Source organism: Theobroma cacao, chromosome 4 (assembly GCF_053813885.1).
Source record: "Theobroma cacao isolate CCN51 chromosome 4, ASM5381388v1, whole genome shotgun sequence".
Classification (NCBI taxonomy): domain Eukaryota; kingdom Viridiplantae; phylum Streptophyta; class Magnoliopsida; order Malvales; family Malvaceae; genus Theobroma; species Theobroma cacao.
The window spans coordinates 33747079-33765711 of record NC_142642.1 but is presented as its reverse complement, the minus strand read 5'-3'; the positions used below and the strand labels follow the sequence as shown (position 1 = coordinate 33765711).

The window sequence follows — 18633 nt, the reverse complement described above, 5'->3', positions numbered from 1 at the left end:
AGAAAAGAAAAGATAGACGACTTATTACTCTCAAAGGGGCCTAAGACAAACATAATGAAGTTGAATTAGGAGGAAAATTTCAAAGATATATGAGCTGGCTGAAACTTGGTGAGCATCAAGTGGGATTCTATATGGTAGGTCAGACTTTGCAGCCTTCCTTTTTGGTGGTTTTCCATTAATTGAAGCTAGACTGGCACTGGCTACTTCACTGCTCATTTTTCCATCGTTTACAGCCTATAAGCCAGCCCAGGAATTAATGATGACAAGCATAAAACCAAATTTTTGGTAGGTTCCATACATTTTTATATGTAATTTCCATTCACTAAATTTATAGACCAAACCTCAGCCTTGGTATACCTTCTTGCAGCCTTTATCAGCAGTAATTCAGCTGTCTTCTGCAACACAATCTATTGCACCGATGAATAAGGTCATGCTCCAAACAAGCAATGCCCCAACTAGAAATTATGATCAAATGTAGGCCCTGAACCTTAGCTGGAGAAACTTTGGTGAAGTTTTTATGGAAACCCAACTGCCAATTCATTTCCATACACCAAAGCTTAATATAAAGATATAAGCCTGGCTTCACCTTTACTCCATAATTGTGAGAATCATGTACAACATAATTTTCAATTATGTACACACCTAGGGTTCCATGGTCCACATTTTGGTACTTTTTTTCCTTCTCCATTTTAATCCTTCATTGTTCTTTGGCTTCTCAATGTTATATTAGTTTAGAGGGTAAAGCTTAAAAAACCTGCTCACACCTTTGAAAATAATAAGATTATTGCAAGATCATAGGCTTTGTCTAGCAAATATAGTATTTAGCCTAATAAAATATTGAAATACAGTGAGGCATTATTTAGTTCATTTTTTTTATATATTATTCTTGGTAGGTAATTGTTTTATACCTGTTTTAAGTCAAAAAGAAATAGTTTAACTTGCTGTTGAGATATTCTTTCTAAATGTTTCTCAAAATCTTCACTCATTAGTCCTAATTATTCAGTTTATAAATTGTTAGTACATATTTAAATATTCACACCAAATTAAAACTATATGATTCTTATTTCTATTTATCATCTTATCAAAAATTTTATATATACTTATAAACAAACATACATTTAAAAGCAGATAAAAGTTTTACAGCAAAAATATTATATAATATTCTGAAAAATACTTATATTAAAGTGTTATTTGTATTATATTCGAATTAAATACAATAATATATAGGTAAAGTTTTAATATATTAGACATAATAAATTTTTATAGGAAATTTTTAGTTATAACCTAATAGTAAGTTGATATAATGATCTATGAAAATCAAGTTGACATGACGCCACCATGGATGACCAATTCCAGTCCATTTCAAATGCCGTCCGAGAAATCACCAAAACCTCCATACCTAAAATGTTTAAAATTAAAAAAACAATAAATGGCCACGTGTCGCCACCCCACCAATCACGCGAAAACAAACCCGTTGAGGAAACATTAAAGATCCAACGGTCAGAAATCATCAGCCGGCCCCTCCCTATCCTTTATTGTTGGCGCGTTCCAGTCCCCAACGTCTCTTAAATTTTTTTAAAGATCCGTTATCAACGGTCCGATTCTTTTAATTCACAAAAGACCAGGCAATTATAACAACGCGGTTTTGGTAACATTATAAGTATTAATTAATTTATTGTCACGCGTAAGTTTGATAGTCTCCACCCCCAACCTTACTCCTCTAAAAAGGGTTTCGGCTCCCCTCCCAAACTTTGCAACTGACTTCTCTCCAATTTTTGCTCCCAAATTTTCTCCCACACCACAAACATCTTTGTTCGGTGCCCTTTTTTCCTTCCGATGCCAACTGTTTTGTTAAGGATTTTCTTAGTATACAATCTTGTTTTAGACTATTTGGTCCCTAAGAAACTCAAAACCTTCCTGCCCTCCTCCTGGATTCCTACCCGCACCCTTGTTTCCACCAGCAGTGAGAGCAAAACACACACGTCTACTTCACCGGCACCGGAATCGGCATCTGCACCGGCATCCTCAGCTTGTTGCCCCCAAAGGATGGACGGAGCAGAGTTAAAGCGGGTTTTTCAAATGTTTGACAAGAATGGGGATGGAAGGATTACGAAGAAAGAGTTGAATGACTCCTTGGAGAACTTGGGAATCTTTATCCCTGATGGGGAGTTAACCCACATGATCGAAAAGATCGATGTCAACGGCGATAATTGTGTTGATATTGATGAGTTTGGGGAGTTGTATCATTCCATTATGGATGATAAGGATGAAGAGGAAGATATGAAGGAAGCTTTCAACGTTTTCGATCAGAACGGAGATGGTTACATTTCTGTTGATGAGTTGAGGTCTGTTCTGGTTTCTCTTGGCCTTAAACAAGGGAAAACCATTGAGGATTGCAAGAGGATGATAATGAAAGTTGACGTGGATGGTGATGGTAGGGTTAATTTTAAGGAATTCAAGCAAATGATGAAAGGTGGTGGTTTTAGTGCTCTGACTTAACTCGCAAGGCAAGATTTCTATTAAGGGTTTGTAGATATTTTTGGACAATCAATCTTAAGAGTTGTGATCAAGGTGAACTCAGCTTGGCCTCGTGGCTGCACTGCATTGGTTCTATCTTGTGTGTGCACCGCGGGTTACAAGCCGATGGATTGCTGCCAGTTGTCACACGGCACCAAAATCATTGGTATCACTAACTTGGAGAAGGGAGGGGAGAAAGGGGTGCAATGGGGAGGTAGGAACAATTTTTATCACCAAAGGATGAACATAGTTTGTCTTTTGCTGTTGGGTTTTTTTTATTTTGTTTGATTTCCAGGCTTGTAAGATTGGTTTGGGATAGGTGGTGTTATTGTTTCTGTCTCTGATATCCCCATTGTGATCATTTTCTAATGTGTCTTCATTTTTTTTCCTCTTCTTTCTTAGTGTATATTGAAATATGATTTGCTTAAATGATCTTAAAGAGAAGAATTTGCCTTTTTGCTAGTTGGTATATTGATGATACTACTATTTCAATATCTATGACCAACCAATTTTTTCCCCTTTTCTCACAGTAGACTTTGACCACAACATTGAGAATTCTAGGTTCAACCTTTCCCGATTCTAAAGTTTTTGCGGTCAAGGCGGGCGCAAAAGTCTTGTTTTCTGAATTCCTGGTCAAATTCTAAAAGAATAAGTAACAGAGTCAGCGGCTGCTCCTGAAACACGTTCACACCTTTTACCTATAATGGAACTCTAATATGTATAAGAAACAGAAGGCATTCAGGTTCCAAGGAGAGCATTCCACCCTGTTCAAGTAAGTAATTGCTTGAAATATGTTCTGATGAAATATGTTCTGAAGGCCAATCTAAGCACCAACCAAAGAGACCAACATCCCTAGTATTAACTAGAATCCCTCCATCTTTGAGAATTTCTTAACTATAACCAAAAAAAAATGTTGGTTTACCAGTTACTAATCAAAACTACAAGAAGAAATTGACAGAAGCAACCAATGAAAGGGTAATTTTAAAAATGAACCTTTGAAAGGGGTAGTCTTCTGATACATGGTTGAACACGCAGAGTTTGAACAGAAAAGAAAATATATTCAATCACGCATATTTGGACCTCACAAGACGATATAATACTTTCTCATGTTGCAGTCATGGAGGTCGTTGAATTCTCCCTGAAAATGTGAGGTCTTAATACGCTTATAAGTTAGGACACAAGGGTCTGTGAAGCGAGGATCTGTAGAGGTGCAGCAATAAAAGAAAGAAATTTCAAGAAATCAACATGTCAAGAGTCATCTTCATTTTCACTTGCAAGTATAGGGGCTGAATGCTTTATATGAGTGCATGCACACACCCAAAAACGGGGAGAGGAAAAGAAGCAGGGATAACAGGGGAGGTGGTTTTGCTCAGGTGAAAAGAACTCATCATTGAAATTTAAGGAAATTAACATGTTAAAACCGTTTTCATATTCTTCACTTGTTTGAATACAACAGAACTCACTGAGAGGAAAATGCCAAAGAAATCCCCAGCAAATATTTCTCTATCATGGTGGTTTTTAAGATACAGTGTTATGCTAATGAACTACAATGGCAGCCTCAGAACATTTAAAATGTTGAATCCAAGGATTGAATTTAGTAGTATCCTAGTGTTATAAAATTAGGTTTAGTTATGGCCCATCCTATGAAAAATTGCAGGCGAACAAGGCCAGTTAAAGCTATACATCATCAAGTTCAACCTTTTTCAGGCTGTCAACTATGTCTTCAACTCTTATTGACATAAATTCAGCATGTTCTTCGAGATCTTTGAGAATCTTCTGTAGTTGCTGCCGAAATGCTGCAGACCGTTCTTTTTCACGTTGTAGTTCACTGGTTAGATCCTGTATTTTCTTATCCTTCTCTTCCTGCAAAAGTATCAACCTGAAGTCAGCTGAAAAAGCATCGACTAAGTACTTTATTGTTGAGGACTAAGTAGCATCATATGCAAAATTAATAAGTAGAAAATTTCCTCAAAGAGAGGACTTAATATTGTGCTTCATCAAAATTAATTGATATAACTTCTTGTTGATCTGCCAAAATCTTTTAATTTAACAGCTTAATTGAAAAAGAACATTTGGCCTAGCCAGCAATGAGATCGAAAGTATAGACTATTTAAGTAACTTCCACTTCCAACAAGAAAATGTGAATTAACAAAAGGTATTGTTATTCCCATTTAAAACAAGAAAGTCACCAAAAATTAAAGAATAATGTCAATACATTGGTTTTTGAGCAGTCAAGAGCTCATTTTGCTAAGTTCACTTGTGGGAACTGGGAAGCATATGCATTGGGTTGACAAATAAAAGTTTTCGAACAGGACTCTGAGAGCTTTAGATGATAGAAGTTTATAGTGACATAGTATCAGGGCCACAAAGATGGTCTTTACACCAACTCGAAGTCTCAAAAGCATTTAATCAATCCCGTTGCCTGTCTTAAGCCACTAGCATTTTTTTTTTGTTTTCCTTGCTTCTCTTACTTTTGGAAACTACTTCTCAAGTTAAAGACAGAACATTTCCCATTTTCTAGAGCCCTTGCTCTCCCTACATTTATTTTATCTACCCAAATTGTTGACAAAAGAGTAGTCCAATATAACCATGAGCAGAACCCCTATATCTTATATAAGGACTGAAGTTATGCATCTTGTTATAATTGAAGCAAGTAATGTATGTGTATTAAGGACTAATCGATAAACTAAGTTTGACTAACACAAGCAACATTTGAGCTGAATTCTGCCCTTTAAAGAGGATAATGGACATTCCAGAGACAACACAACCTGCCATCAAGGCCCATACCTCCCACCTGATTTTGTTTAGTCTTGCCAAATAAGCTGTTATATTCTTTTCTTGCATGCCGCAGCATCAGATATCTCAGTCCAGGAGCAACTACAAAAGTACCTGTGAATTTGTAATGTTACCTACCCACTACCTAAAACACACAAATATTCATTACTTCTAGACAGTATGCAATCTGCTGTGAGGTTTTCTCTCACCTTCAATTATTTTGGATAGGCCAGGGGTTGACCAGAAAAAGTAGAGGTAATCTTACCTGACACCCATATCTTTGAAAGAAGAGTTTTTTCCACTATTCCCACTTTAAATTAAAAAAAATATTGATAATATTGTTTGTCTTAGAAATAGTCTTAAAAGAAAGTGTTCCCCCTCCCCCCCCCCCCCCCCCCACCCAAAAAAAAAAATTGGTGACATTTTAGGTTAAATGAAATCAAATTCACTTGATAAGGAATGTAATCTTACATGAGTAATAAATTTCAAAGGACATTAAATACTAACAACTAATAAGTGGTATTTCCTATTTAATCAGGTAGTAGATGTACATAAAAATGAAGTCTTGTATAGCAATAGCAATTACTGTATCTGAAGACAAGTATGAGATTATTCTTTGTAAATAAAACGGATAAACTTTGTAGGGATTTATGCATAATGTCCAATAGAAAGTTTCCCCCTCCTTTCACATTTGAATAACAAGTGTTTACAATAAAAATCAAATATTAATTGGACTAGTGCACACCCAAAAAAAGTAGGTGAATCAGAATAAATAATGAAAAACGAACATATAATAGAAGATGAAGATAAAAAAAAAAGCTTCATCTAAAATATCATATATATTTTCTCATATTGAGGAAGTGAAACAAACCTTGAATTCTTCATTTCTAACATCATTTAAATATCTTAATAACAATGTTTCAAACATGGTAAATATCTAAAAAAACTATTTGAAAAAACAAAATCCTTAAATGTGCCTAATAAAAATATTAAAATTAATGTCAAACAAAAGCATCAATATTAAGACAAGTTCACATTCACAAGTACAATAACAAGCAAATGAAGCGGCTAACAAGAAACAAAAGCATCTTAAAATTATATAAGTAGTATTCTTACTTCTATCACTTTTAAATAAGTTCATACAAAAGCTCATATAACAAGCCAATGAATGAGCTTATAAGCACATCTGACTGATCTCATAAGCAAATCTTAGGGGCTACACACAAGCTTTCTTAATAAGCTTAACAAGCCAAGCAATCTTATATTTAAACACAGTTATCTATTCAACAAGTTTAAAACTTATGCTCGAACCTCTTTATTAGTTAAATAAATGAGCTTAAACAAGCTCAAATAGAAAATTGCAAGCACAGTAGGGGTGTTAACACCACTTCTTCATCACTGAAAGTTAGAAAACACTAGTCGTTATAATTTTTTTTAAAGGTGGGGGGAAGAATATGAGATAGGATGTGCAAAAGATCTACCAAGAATTTAAGGTTAGACATCCAGATTCCAAAGGTGCATTTTGAAACACCATCAAAGCCCAAAATGGCAGAAAATGTTACATTAAGTAAATCAACTACAAAGTTTTAAAAGGTCTCCATAACTTCTCCACAAGGACCTACCCCAAAGGCTAGAGTAGGCAATTGCACTAACAACTGCAATAAGAGTCAGTAAAGTGTGAGCAAACGCCTAATTTAGTAAAACCATAGTAGAGGTCAAATGATTGTGCAACTAAATGCAGCAAAACTTAAGCAACTTGACAAACATCACGTTTCAATAGGTTCTTTCTTTTTTCACTTTTTAATATGAACTTCTCCATAATTGTTTGAACCCAAATGTAATGCATAAACAACAATGGGAAAAGATGAAGATTCAACTCTGGACTAGCATACGGGCTACCTTTGGGGAAACTTTTATACAGTTTGCAACTTTCCTGGGCACAGCTCAATGTATTGAACAAAAAAATCCCACTCTAGACAAACATTATAGGTATCAAGACCCATCTGCCATTACCCTAGCTAAAATGCAATATTGGAATGCTACCCTTTAATATGGCTAATGCCTAGGTCCACAAACCAAAGTATAAGAACCTGCATGTACAACAATGGTCAAAGAGTTCTTCACAAAACTTTTGAGAGGCAAACAGAGTTCCTCAGCTTAGAGTTTTGGTTCAAAACAGACTGAGGATTTGGTATTAAACTCTCATATTACAATTGTCTTTTGCATAAGCTTTCCAAGAATAAAAATGTTTCAAAGGGAAGAAAATTCAGGCATTAGCAAAAGCAACAAACAGACTGCCCTGTCAATCACCAAGTCATTAAATTAGTAGAGGATGCTATTTCAGAAATATGCTTCAGGGAAATCATAAGTCATGATAACAGGTACTGATGCTATATGAAACATCAACTTCAAATCAGACACCTCTGCATGTCTATAATTTTGTTCAACACCAAGATCTAAAGCCTAATTATGATAATAATGGTGGTAGTTAAATCAACCCAGTAGAGCACATCAAGTATCAGAGACTTACCTCACTAAGCATATTAATAGTTGGCAGTTCCCCCGGAAATTTGCAAAGTGTCATTAGCTTGTGGTTATGCTCTCGTACAAATTTGGTAACAATCCATTTACCTCCATCCCTTGCAGCCAACCTTATCATTGCTTTGCAACCTTCTCTTGTAATTGGCCTTGGAGGAAGAACCCTGTCTTTTCTATGTGTATGCTTTGCTGCTCGAAAACCTTCTCTAGAACAAACAAAATCCCGCCCAATTATAGCCATGTTCTTTAGTGAGTGTCGGATTCGATTCGTTCGTATGGTGAAACCAGTGCGCTTAGCATATTCAAAATAAAAATCCCTTGCATCATCTAGGGATTGGAAAGTCATCCCATTGTATGGCTCCAAGTTTCCTATATCCAAAGCTTTGCCAGATTGTTCTAACGCAATGAACTCATTATTCATTACATTATGCCCCTGCAATAGTTCTGGCCCCATCCCTTCATACTCAGCAGTGTTAACAGCAGTTTCATCCTCTGAGCTTCTATCACTATCTGAAAAATCATGTGGATCAGCAGCCCCTGCCATTACTCCTGCAAGTCTGAAAGATAGTAACAATTATATCTACTTCTCAAAGTATACACTATCCCATCAGTTCATCACATATTTTCTGGTAAGTTAATGCATATCCCCAATGTCACTTGGACTCTGACTGTCAGACATGACTATGTATCTGATACAGGTTCATTCAATTCTTTGAGGTGTCAATATGTGTCCAAAAAAGTTGTTAACACCATATTTGCAACAAAAATTAAATGGATTTTATCTACTATCAACTGGAAATACACCCAAAATTTTCTTCAAATTAAATTGGATTTTATCTCTCCGTTAAAAAAGTCAATAAACATCTGTAGACAAAAAATGAAGAGCAAGAGCAAAATAGTTTTTTCCCACTTTTTTGTCTTTCATAAAAAATCTAATTCCGCTCCATCATGCTGCCTCATAAGTTTCAAAATATAAATGAGAGATCAAGCAAGTTAAATAACCAAAAATAAATTAAAAAAAAAAACAGAAGGGAAAGGAAAAAGGCACAGGCCAAATTATGATTCCAACATAATACTAAAATGAAAGCTCCCTGTTCAAGGCCTCAAAAATCTCCTCTAGTACCCAGCTAAAAGTAGGGCCAATGAGGGGAAAATTTCCTCAACTTAGGACCGCCACTTCCTTTTTTTTTTTTTTTTTTCCATTTTTATGTTTGCCCATGTCAATTAAACATGTAAATGCATTTATTTTCAAGCTGAAAAGTCAAATTTTGTTTCACTTTCTCAAGAATTCAGATCAAACCCAGTTCACCAATTACTCAAAATATCCCGTCTAAAATTTCCCAACCATAAAAAATGTAGAGGAAAAAAAAGAAAAAAAACAAAAGAAGAAGCTCAAAGTTAAATGAATCAGTAACTGCCATAAGAAAGTATAACCCAGAAATGAAAAACAGGGAGAAGAAAAGAAGCTCACGGTTGTAGTAAAAATGGGAGTGGAGAACAGGGCTTGCTTTTATGATCTTTGAACTGCTTCTTTTCGTCTTTGAGAGTAACTTTTGAGTTTCTGTTTCTCAGACAGGGACAGACATTTTGAGAGAGTTGGAGAAAAGAGAGATTTTAGGTGGGTTAAGATCTGACGGTCGACATCAAATCCCATAAACACATACATTTTTTTTCATAAGAAATTTTTCCTTTACCAAAAAAAAAAAAAAACCTCACACTCTCCGTCCAATTGTTATTCTTATGGATTTACATTTTTAATTTAAAAAATATATTTATCAGATTAACAAAATTATTTATAAATTTAAGATTCATATTCGTGACATTATATTTAACTTCTTAAAAGTTATTATATTTTATTCATATATATATATATATATATATATATATGCATATATTTTTATATTTATATTTACATTAGTGTATGACTTAGAGGTGTGAATTTTTTGTGTTACAATTTGTTTATTTTTTATCAAATTTCATTTGTTTTATTTTTTTATTGCTGAAAAATGTTTTTATTGATTAAGAGAGAGTCCTCATTCTATTTTAATATAAAACAGCTTTTATTAAGGTGGTAAATCTTAAAAAATTATGTGCATAAAATTATGATAGAATATGATAATTAATTTTAAAAAGTAACAAATAATTATTTAAAAAACTATATATAAACATGTTTACTAGTGTTGATGATTACTAGAATAATAATTTTATTTGAGTAATTTATAAATAGAATTATTTTAATTAAATTAATTAATATAACATAACATGGTATAAGAAGAAAAGCTAGGTGTTCAAATATACTTGAAGGCTGAACATCAGAGTGTCCGGTGAAGGAAAACAATGGCCGTCACTTCCTTAACCAAAGCCACTACTCTCAAGTGTCGTCTCTCATCAACCCAATTCTTTTCCACAGTTCCTCCCAAAGTTCCCCAATACAGGTACCAGATTTCTCTTGCCAATCTCCTCCAAAGGTGCGGTTTCCCACCTTCTCAAGTCCACACTTTCCTTGCAAGAAACCATTCGTTGCTCAATCATTCCGATTTGCACGACATTCAAAACTCTCTAAACATTCTTTTATCTTTCAAAATTCCCCAGAATTCCCTTATTTCTTTACTCTCTGACTGTCCAGCAGTTTTGGACTCTAACTTTTTGAAGAAATGGCAAATTGGGATTTCCAAATTTGGAAACTTGGATATTTCCCCGTTGGTTATTAGCAATGTTTTGGCACTTTCAAGGAGATTTCAGATTGACCCGGATGGGTTTTTGAAGAGGATTGGTGCTTTGAAGGGTTTGGGGTTTAATGGTGGGGTTTTGACTAGGGTTTTAGAAGGGTTTCCGAGGGTAATCATGATGAAGGAAAATGAAATTTGTAGAAAGGTTGAATTTTTCGAAGGAATTGGGATTCCAAGATATGGGATTGAAAGGGTTTTTTATTTGTTTCCTGAGGTTTTAGGATTTGATATTGGAAATAGGTTGAAGCCATTGCTTGAGGAGTTTGTGGAATTGGGTTTTAGTGAAAATGAGTTTAGGAAGGAGATTGTAAGGGATCCAAGAGTTTTGAGCATGGCATTAGGGGAAATGTCAAGGTGTTTGGGATTGTTGAGGACTCTGAAATGTCGCGTTCCCATTAAGGACAGGATTGTTAGTGAAGGAGAATTTAGAGCTGGATTGGAAGTGAAGCTTAGAGTTGATTGCTTGTGCAAACATGGGTTGATTCATAGAGAAGCATTTAAGATCCTATGGAAAGAGCCAAGATTGGTTTTGTATGAGATTGAGGAGATTGAGAAGAAGATTGAGTTCTTGGTGAACAGAATGAAGTATGGTGTCGGTTGCTTGGTTGAGGTTCCAGAGTATCTGGGTGTGAATTTTGACAAACAGATTGTTCCTCGATACAATGTCATAGAGTATTTGAAATCAAATGGTGCACTGGGTCTTGAGATAGGGTTGAAGAGTTTGATAAAACCAAGTAGGCTTAGATTCTATAATTTGTATGTCAAGCCATATCCAGAATGTGAAAAGATGTTTGGGAGGTTTGTGGAAGATGCTGGCCATCAAAGGCGGCATCCAGTTGGGATGTGGAAGCTTTTTAAGCCACAAAAGTATACAGAATCAAAAGAAGATGTGAAAAATATGAAGTCTTTTATGGAACCACTAGTTTAGTTGACAAAGCCACTGACAGATGATTGGTTAATAACCCAAGCTGAAAGCAGAACTAAATGAAGCAACAAGAAAGCAGAACTAAACGCAGATTGTTCTTTGTATGGTGTCAGCTGGGTTAAGACTGGCTCATTCAGAACCAGAAGTGAGTTACTAGACTCTAGCAAGTTTTCATTTGTCTTTCTCTTTTAATTGAATGCCACTTAAAATGTGTTTTAAATTGATTCAGGCGGTTACATATTTTAGTCTCAAACCAGACTACTGCAAGAGCGAGTAAATGGACGAAGGAATGTAAAATGTCTATGGCCTTAGATAGAACATTGGACAAGGTCAGTCGCCTGGCAATAGCACCAAAAGTAGCTGTTTTCACTGATCCTTAATATGGAAAGGTGCCTGACATTTCTTCTTCATTCCTCCTCTCCCTGTGGATATATATATATATATATGTATGTATATATATATATGTATGTATGTATGTATGTATGTATGTATGTATGTATGTATGTGTATGTATGTATGTATGTGTGTGTGTGTGTATATATGTATATGTATATGTATGTGTATATATATATATATACATACATACATATATATATATATATGTATGTATATATTTATGTACCCATGCATTTGAAATTTTGAATCACTTTGCTTCTGTCTGAATATATTATTTTCCTCTTTTTTTTATTATTTTATTTTTTCTGTAAGTTCAAATTGGATACAGTCGAACCATGAATTGCTATTTTGCTTTTCTATGCAATTTAATAATATGGCATAGAATCTTTTGGCATGAATCTTGGTCTCAGAACAACCTATAACTTGGAATAGATTGGAAAACTTGCTTTACGACATGTACTTTTTAATCTGTGATTGGATGATTGACTTGGCAGAGATGCCTTTGGAGTGGGTAGTCCACTACTTTTGTTTTGTTACTCTTGTTTTTGAGCTTTATTTGGGTTTTAGGCCTCTTTAAAGTTTGCCATATCTCAAGTTGAATAAAAGCATCAGGCTGTTTGCAAAAGGATTATTGCTGACAAATTTAGAGCTGATGGGAGACATCTTGATGAATTTGGTCTATACATTGTGAAGCTGATAATTTACCTCATTGCGTTAATCATTACTTTTTAACCAAGGAGATACTCATTCGAAAACACATTTCCCCTTACCTCTACATCTTGATACAATTAACCTGGATTCTTTGGTTGGCCATGCGACCAACAAAGCCATTCATGCTTCATTAGAGTTTCTCATTTGTGTCAATCAAGTTGGTGAACAAGTTGGCCTGAGCAAGCATTAAACTGGGCATAGTAAATCAATATGCACTTTTCGTGATTTTATGTGTCAGAAAGTAAACCAAGTTGATGTTGGTTTGTTCAGTTGGATTGTTGAATCAGATATTTATACCGCATTTATGCATTCACTGCTCAAGTTCACAAAAACTCGTTTAAATCTGTTAAGTTGTGCAATATTTCTCTTAAAACTAAAACTTTGTTATGCCTAGCACCACCAGTTGCAAGATGATATGAATAATGATTCTTTTTGTGTAAGATTTGGCCATATTGAATTGCTTACACTGTCTGGTCGAATACAGTTTGTCTGAAACTAGTAGAAAGCCCCTTTGACCTTGGCCAGGAGTGGGAATTGTCTGCCTCAAGCCAATGCTTCAGTTTGGATCGAAAGGGTATCAAACAATGCCGGGCCCCAAAGTAAATTTTGATGCAAGGATTCCATGAACACCTGAGAGGTTTTCCATTCCTTCATTTTCGGCCAATGGAGGAAGAGCAGACTCAGTATTTGGTTGTGAACAGCTTAGGAAATTTAAATGAGCTTCATCTGATTGAGGGTCCTGCTTGTACCATTTTCCATTTCTTCCTCTGGATTAGATATGCTTGTTTACTGGGATTGAAAAAGGTTATACAATGTTAAAATTTCCATATGTGACAGATGGACAACTCGAAAGAATCTGAATTGTTTCAGCCTTACCTTGTGATTGCAACACAATCACTTATGCATAAAAAAGGTTCTCAAAAAGAAAAGTGAGATGGCAGTAATTTGTGCTCATCTGTTTCTTATTTGTTTATTTATTTTCGGCAATTGTTCATTCCCTATGGGGCATCCCATTCCCAGCTATTAAGACTATATTGAAACTTTAGGATTCAAATACTCGGATGGGATAGTGTTGGGGTTTTCAATTTAGTCGATTGAAACTGGTTGAATTTGGTTAATTTCGTTTAGTTTTTCACTATTGGTATTAATCAATTAGAAATGACTGTTTGTTTTGTTATTTTGATCAATTTTCATTGTCTAAAATTTATAACTGAATCGATCAATTATTATATTTAAATGTTTTATATATATATACATGTATATAGTATTAACATTTTAAATATATATAGATATATATGCAATTAATTAAACACATTTAGGTTTTATTAAAAAAATATTATTGAAACATTAAGCAAAAATTTTTAAATATATTTTATATATAAATATTATTAATAATTAGAATCAATAAAAATAATTTGATTTCCATTAGTTTTTTTTTTTTTTTGCTTTTTGCTTTTAAAGTATAATTCAGTCGATTTCAATTATTTTCTATGAGGGTTTGATTAATTCAGTTTTTGAAAATTTAAAATCAAAACCAATCAAATACTTATTCTTATCAATAAAGCCATGAGTAGAGTCCTAGATACTTATAATTTTATTTTACGGTATTTGAACTTGAACTCAATTAAAAATGCACTCTATAATACTTGAAATCAGCTGTAATTATTTATTAAAATTATTTAGTTAAAAATGATATGATTATCCACCAAACAGTAACTTGTTTGTTAAGGAAAAAAAAACATGGATATATATAAAAATATTTGATTCAGTGGTTGATTCATGTTGCTTTATTTGAAAAAAAAAAAAAAAGACATGAATATTTGATTAGATACAAACTTGAAATTAAATTTTGAATTAAAATAAAATTTGAAGTTCATTGTATTAATCAAAAATAAAAAATTTTAAAACTATGAAATAAAAGTGAAATACTAGAAAATTGTTTAATTTCAGTAAGTAAATTATTAAATATAAGTAACTTAAAAAAATGAAAAAGTTCCCAAATTCTTCTTTCCCTTCAATTTTATACACGTGGCATCAACTGATTCCACTTCCACTTCAAATTCCTTAAAAGTAAATCCCCTCAATTCCTTTAATACTTTGAACTTTCTCCAAAATTATCTTTAGCAACCCAGTTTAGTCGCCGTACTCCTTACTCGTCCTCTGGATAGAACAGACACGGAAGAAAGATCTTCGTTTCCCTTATTCCATCCTTTAAACCAAGTAAGTAGCAACTTCTTTCCCCATTTCCTTTTCTCCTCTGTTTCCGTTGACCCTTTTGTTAATTTGGCTTAATTTTCCATTCAAATATGCTGTGAATTAAGTATAAGGACGGATTTGATTTGACTTTAATGGGTTTGATTGTTTTTCCCCATGTGTCTAACTTATATTGGAATTTAATCGAAATTTCCAGTTTTTGATTGGTTTAGTTTCCAGTTTCTTATTTGAGGTTTAAAGGAAATCTGTTGTTTATTGAAGAGTCCTTAAATAATGTCTGCTCTTCCTTAGTCGATGAATTATTTAAAGGGATGACGTTGAAATAATATATGAGTTACACGATAGGAGATGGTACTTTCCCATCCCATAATCCCTGCCCTTCCCTAGTAGGATTCGAGCATGGAATTTCAAGTTAGAGCCTCACGTTCTAACAGTTGAAGTGTCTCGTTGAAGGCGTTCAATTTAGTTGTTTTGGTCCCTTAGAATTTTCTTTTTTTGATTTTGGACATTGGCACAGTGGTGCAATGTGACCCATATAGTAGTCAGTACATGGTAGGAAAAGCCTTAGTTTGTTGTTGTTGTTTTTTGTATTTAAGAACTTTTTGAACTGCTAAAAATGAATGTTTTGTAATGTACTTTTCTATCTTGAATTGCTGTTGTGAGCAACAGTTCTCACATTTTCCTCTTGTAGAGGATATAAATTTGTATTTTATATCTCCCCTTTTTTTTTTCAAAATTTTTATGAATAATGGTTAATCTTATTGTGTGGCAGTGGATTTGGATGAGGGTGCTGAAGCAATAGAGAGCTTTACAGGAGGGGAGACAGTGGCAGTTCCATGTGAAGGAGACTCAATTGTAGAACCACATGAAGGTATGGAGTTTGAATCTGAAGATGCTGCCAAGATATTTTATGACGAATATGCACGGCGGGTAGGCTTTGTTATGCGTGTGATGTCTTGCCGTCGATCTGAAAGAGATGGGAGGATTCTTGCTCGTCGGCTTGGATGTAATAAGGAGGGTTATTGTGTTAGTATTCGAGGTAAATTTGGCCCTGTCCGAAAGCCCCGGCCAAGCACGAGGGAAGGCTGTAAGGCAATGATTCATATTAAGTTCGATAAGTCTGGAAAGTGGGTGATAACGAGATTTGTAAAGGACCATAATCATCCACTTGTAGTCGCTCCACGTGAGGCTCGTCAAACAATGGTGAGTTGGTCACTTTGCTCCCCTCCTTTTCCTCTTCTTTGAAACTATAATCTTCTGTGTAGTTTCCATTCTGACTGTCCAAAACTTTGGTTAAATTTTCTAGTTTTATATTCTGTCTGGTTTATCTAATTTTCAAATTTTTATGGAGTAATGTTTTCTCTTCAGACTTAAATTTGCCTTTGTTTGTAGGAAAATAAGTTTTTCCCTGTAATCTTTATCTATATTCCAGTATCATGTTTTTCTATTTCTATGTAAATGATATCGTATAAATGCTCTTTAAGCAGAACAAAAACCATTGGATGAAGATGTAATTATATAATAAGGTGTTTAGGAACAAAGGAGTATCATGTTCCTTTAGAAGGCATGAAACCAATGTATTTTTGAAAAGTAGTTGGGATTAATATTAAAGTATTTTATGTCTCTACAAGAGTAGAATTTTTTTACTTTTAATAGTTTATTTAACTACTAGACTGAGAGCTGCTTAATTGAAGAAGGAAAGAGGGAAGTAGCCTGTGCGTTTGTTTACTTTAAAAGAGATTTTAGCCAAATGAAGATGTGTAGTTTGCATGTTCATGCGCTATGAGGACTATACCAGCTTTGGGTGAAAATAGAAACTGCACTCAAACATAATACTAATAACCACATTAATACGAGGACTATACCAACTTTGGGTGAAAAGGGTATGTCAGATATAACTTGTAGAAGAAACAAGAAAGCGCCTGCAGCCTCTTCTCAGCTGTACTGCAAGTTATAGGTGTTGTGGTTGTCTTATCGATGAGCTAGGAGTGGTATCAGTGAGGCCCTGGGTTGTTGGACTTTCTACTTCTTATTTTGATCTTGACTTGACAGGTGATAACCACATTAATATGGGGCAACGAAACATTCAATAAGTGTGAACTAGGAAAAAACCTAAGAACTACAGTTACTTTCAAGATTAGACTGGCAAAGCTCAACCAAGATTCATCCTTAGACCCAAATTCTCCATACTTCTCTTCTATGCATTTATGCTTGCCTTTAATATCTATTTGCATTTATTCCGAAATTCTATAAATGCTGCCAGACACTTGATTTTTTACTATGATGTCTTCTGAGGATAAAACTATGCCATGCATTTGTGCAATATTTCTGTTGAACATCTATATTTGGTATTAAATATTATGCAATTAGAAGACAACACATTCGCTGAATGAGTATAAGCTGAAGTGAGGCTATTGAGATAATGTCTACTCATATATGAAAAGATAGAATAAAAATGAAGTTGTTCATGAGAGGGTATAGGTGGCACTAGTTAAGGATAAACCTAGGAGTGATTAATTTAGATGGTTTATTCTTGTGCAGCATAGACCTAGCAATGCTTGGTTATGTAAGAGGAAATCGATCCCCATAGAAAAAATAAAAATTGGTTGAGGAATCCAAATATGTCATGGGTTGAAATCATAAATGATGATTTGGCTTCTTGAAATTTTTCGAATTATATGCCCTTGACTGAGTGGAATGGGAAAAACAAATTTGTGAAGCTTACCCCAATTTAGGCATATTTGAATTGAATACTTCCAAAGTAATCTTAGGTAGTAAAAGTACCCCATTTGGTTGTAGTTTCATCATTTTGAAGCTGAAAGCTTGAGCCACTTGATTTGTGACGCAATCAAATGAATTAATTGCTCATTCGTGCTATTCCTCAGTAATATAATATTTCATCTCATAAACAGTTTTTACTTTTTCCACTATTTTCCCTAATATGTCTTAACAAATTGAGCATTTTTAATGTTTTGGTATGCTTCATTTTCAGGCATCTACAGTAGTTTGCATACAAAGGCATGTTCGCGGGCACATTATTCCTTTTTTTTTTTTTATGGTTTGGTGCTCATTAGTATGATATTTTCCAAAAAATGTGATGTGAAATGATCCTATATCTATATGGAACAAATATTTGCTTTCCAAGTGTTTCTAACAATGTGCTTTCTGTATACAACTTTGAAGGATGAAAAGGATAAGAAAATTCAAGAACTAACTGCTGAGCTGCGGAATAAGAAACGACTATGTGCAGCATATCAAGAACAACTGACTGCATTTATGAAAATCGTTGAGGAGCATAGTAACCAACTATCAAAGAAAGTACAAAATGTAGTCAACAACTTGAAGGAATACGAATCTATAGAACTGGAGCTATTGCAACATAGATAGCCTCAGTCATTTGTGTGTGTATGCCATCACCCTTTTCTACTTAAAGCTCTGTCATCATATCTAGTTGATAAATATCATCTGATAGAAACTTCCGGATCAGTTGATCCGAATGTGTCATATAATTTGTTCATTTATAACTGTTAGATTTTCTTTTTATGTTTCATTTGTGGGTGTAGCAGAGCTGTGTAAACATAGGGCTTCCAAGTGCAAATACAGAGATGAGAAGAGCTGTTATTTAATTCAAAGTTAGTGAGGGTTAGGGTTGTATCTAGAGTGCCCCAGTGAAGGCATTGCAATTGGGGACAGACATTTTTCTTTTTTTGAGTAAGGGAACCAACAATTTTTGTGCGTAAAGAACATTCTTGAGTATTTGAAGGGAGGTCCTTTTACAGTTATGGTAATGTGATGAAGACAGTAAGAGGTATGCTTTTCCTCACAGCT

General features: G+C 34.3%; 3 protein-coding genes and 1 pseudogene across 5 annotated transcripts; 3 read left to right on the top strand and 1 right to left on the bottom strand.

Moving 5' to 3' along the window:
- The first annotated feature begins 1681 nt into the window (after nucleotides 1-1681).
- Nucleotides 1682-2911, top strand: LOC18602486 (calmodulin-like protein 3 pseudogene; annotated as a pseudogene).
- Nucleotides 2912-3923: 1012 nt separating this feature from the next.
- On the bottom strand, nucleotides 3924-9483 carry LOC18602485 (protein FAR1-RELATED SEQUENCE 1-like). 2 transcript variants are annotated; one of them, XM_007033887.3, is made up of 3 exons: nucleotides 9302-9483; nucleotides 7823-8379; nucleotides 3924-4380 (listed from the first exon to the last, which is right to left on the bottom strand). In XM_007033887.3, the coding sequence occupies exons 2-3, from the start codon at nucleotides 8372-8374 to the stop codon at nucleotides 4195-4197; spliced, it is 738 nt and encodes a 245-aa protein (XP_007033949.1). In that variant the 5' UTR covers nucleotides 8375-8379; nucleotides 9302-9483; the 3' UTR covers nucleotides 3924-4194. The 2 variants fall into 2 exon arrangements, with proteins under 2 accessions (XP_007033949.1, XP_017974711.1); XM_018119222.2 differs by having other exon boundaries at nucleotides 7823-8387; nucleotides 9302-9482.
- Nucleotides 9484-10126: 643 nt separating this feature from the next.
- On the top strand, nucleotides 10127-13520 carry LOC18602484 (Mitochondrial transcription termination factor family protein). Of its 2 annotated transcripts, none has more exons than XM_007033882.3 (3): nucleotides 10127-11629; nucleotides 11731-11873; nucleotides 13076-13520. In XM_007033882.3, exon 1 carries the CDS (start codon nucleotides 10168-10170, stop codon nucleotides 11485-11487), a length of 1320 nt encoding a protein of 439 aa, XP_007033944.2. In that variant the 5' UTR covers nucleotides 10127-10167; the 3' UTR covers nucleotides 11488-11629; nucleotides 11731-11873; nucleotides 13076-13520. The 2 variants fall into 2 exon arrangements, with proteins under 2 accessions (XP_007033944.2, XP_007033945.2); XM_007033883.3 differs by having other exon boundaries at nucleotides 11714-11873.
- A 1156-nt stretch (nucleotides 13521-14676) lies between these two features.
- On the top strand, nucleotides 14677-18633 carry LOC18602483 (protein FAR1-RELATED SEQUENCE 5-like). The gene is made up of 3 exons (XM_007033881.3): nucleotides 14677-14811; nucleotides 15578-16008; nucleotides 17989-18633. Coding segments are annotated over exons 1-3 (636 nt in total). The 5' UTR covers nucleotides 14677-14810; the 3' UTR covers nucleotides 18193-18633.

Bases quoted from the DNA above. Each gene is read 5' to 3' on its own strand.
- LOC18602485 (XM_007033887.3), bottom strand. From the start codon at position 8,374: ATGGCAGGGGCTGCTGATCCACATGATTTTTCAGATAGTGATAGAAGC. The intron at 4,381-7,822 runs GTAAGTCTCTGA...ATACTTTTGCAG, and splicing joins CTATTAATATGCTTAGTGAG to GAAGAGAAGGATAAGAAAAT.
- LOC18602483 (XM_007033881.3), top strand. The intron at 16,009-17,988 runs GTGAGTTGGTCA...ACAACTTTGAAG, and splicing joins GTGAGGCTCGTCAAACAATG to GATGAAAAGGATAAGAAAAT.
- LOC18602484 (XM_007033882.3), top strand. From the start codon at position 10,168: ATGGCCGTCACTTCCTTAACCAAAGCCACTACTCTCAAGTGTCGTCTC.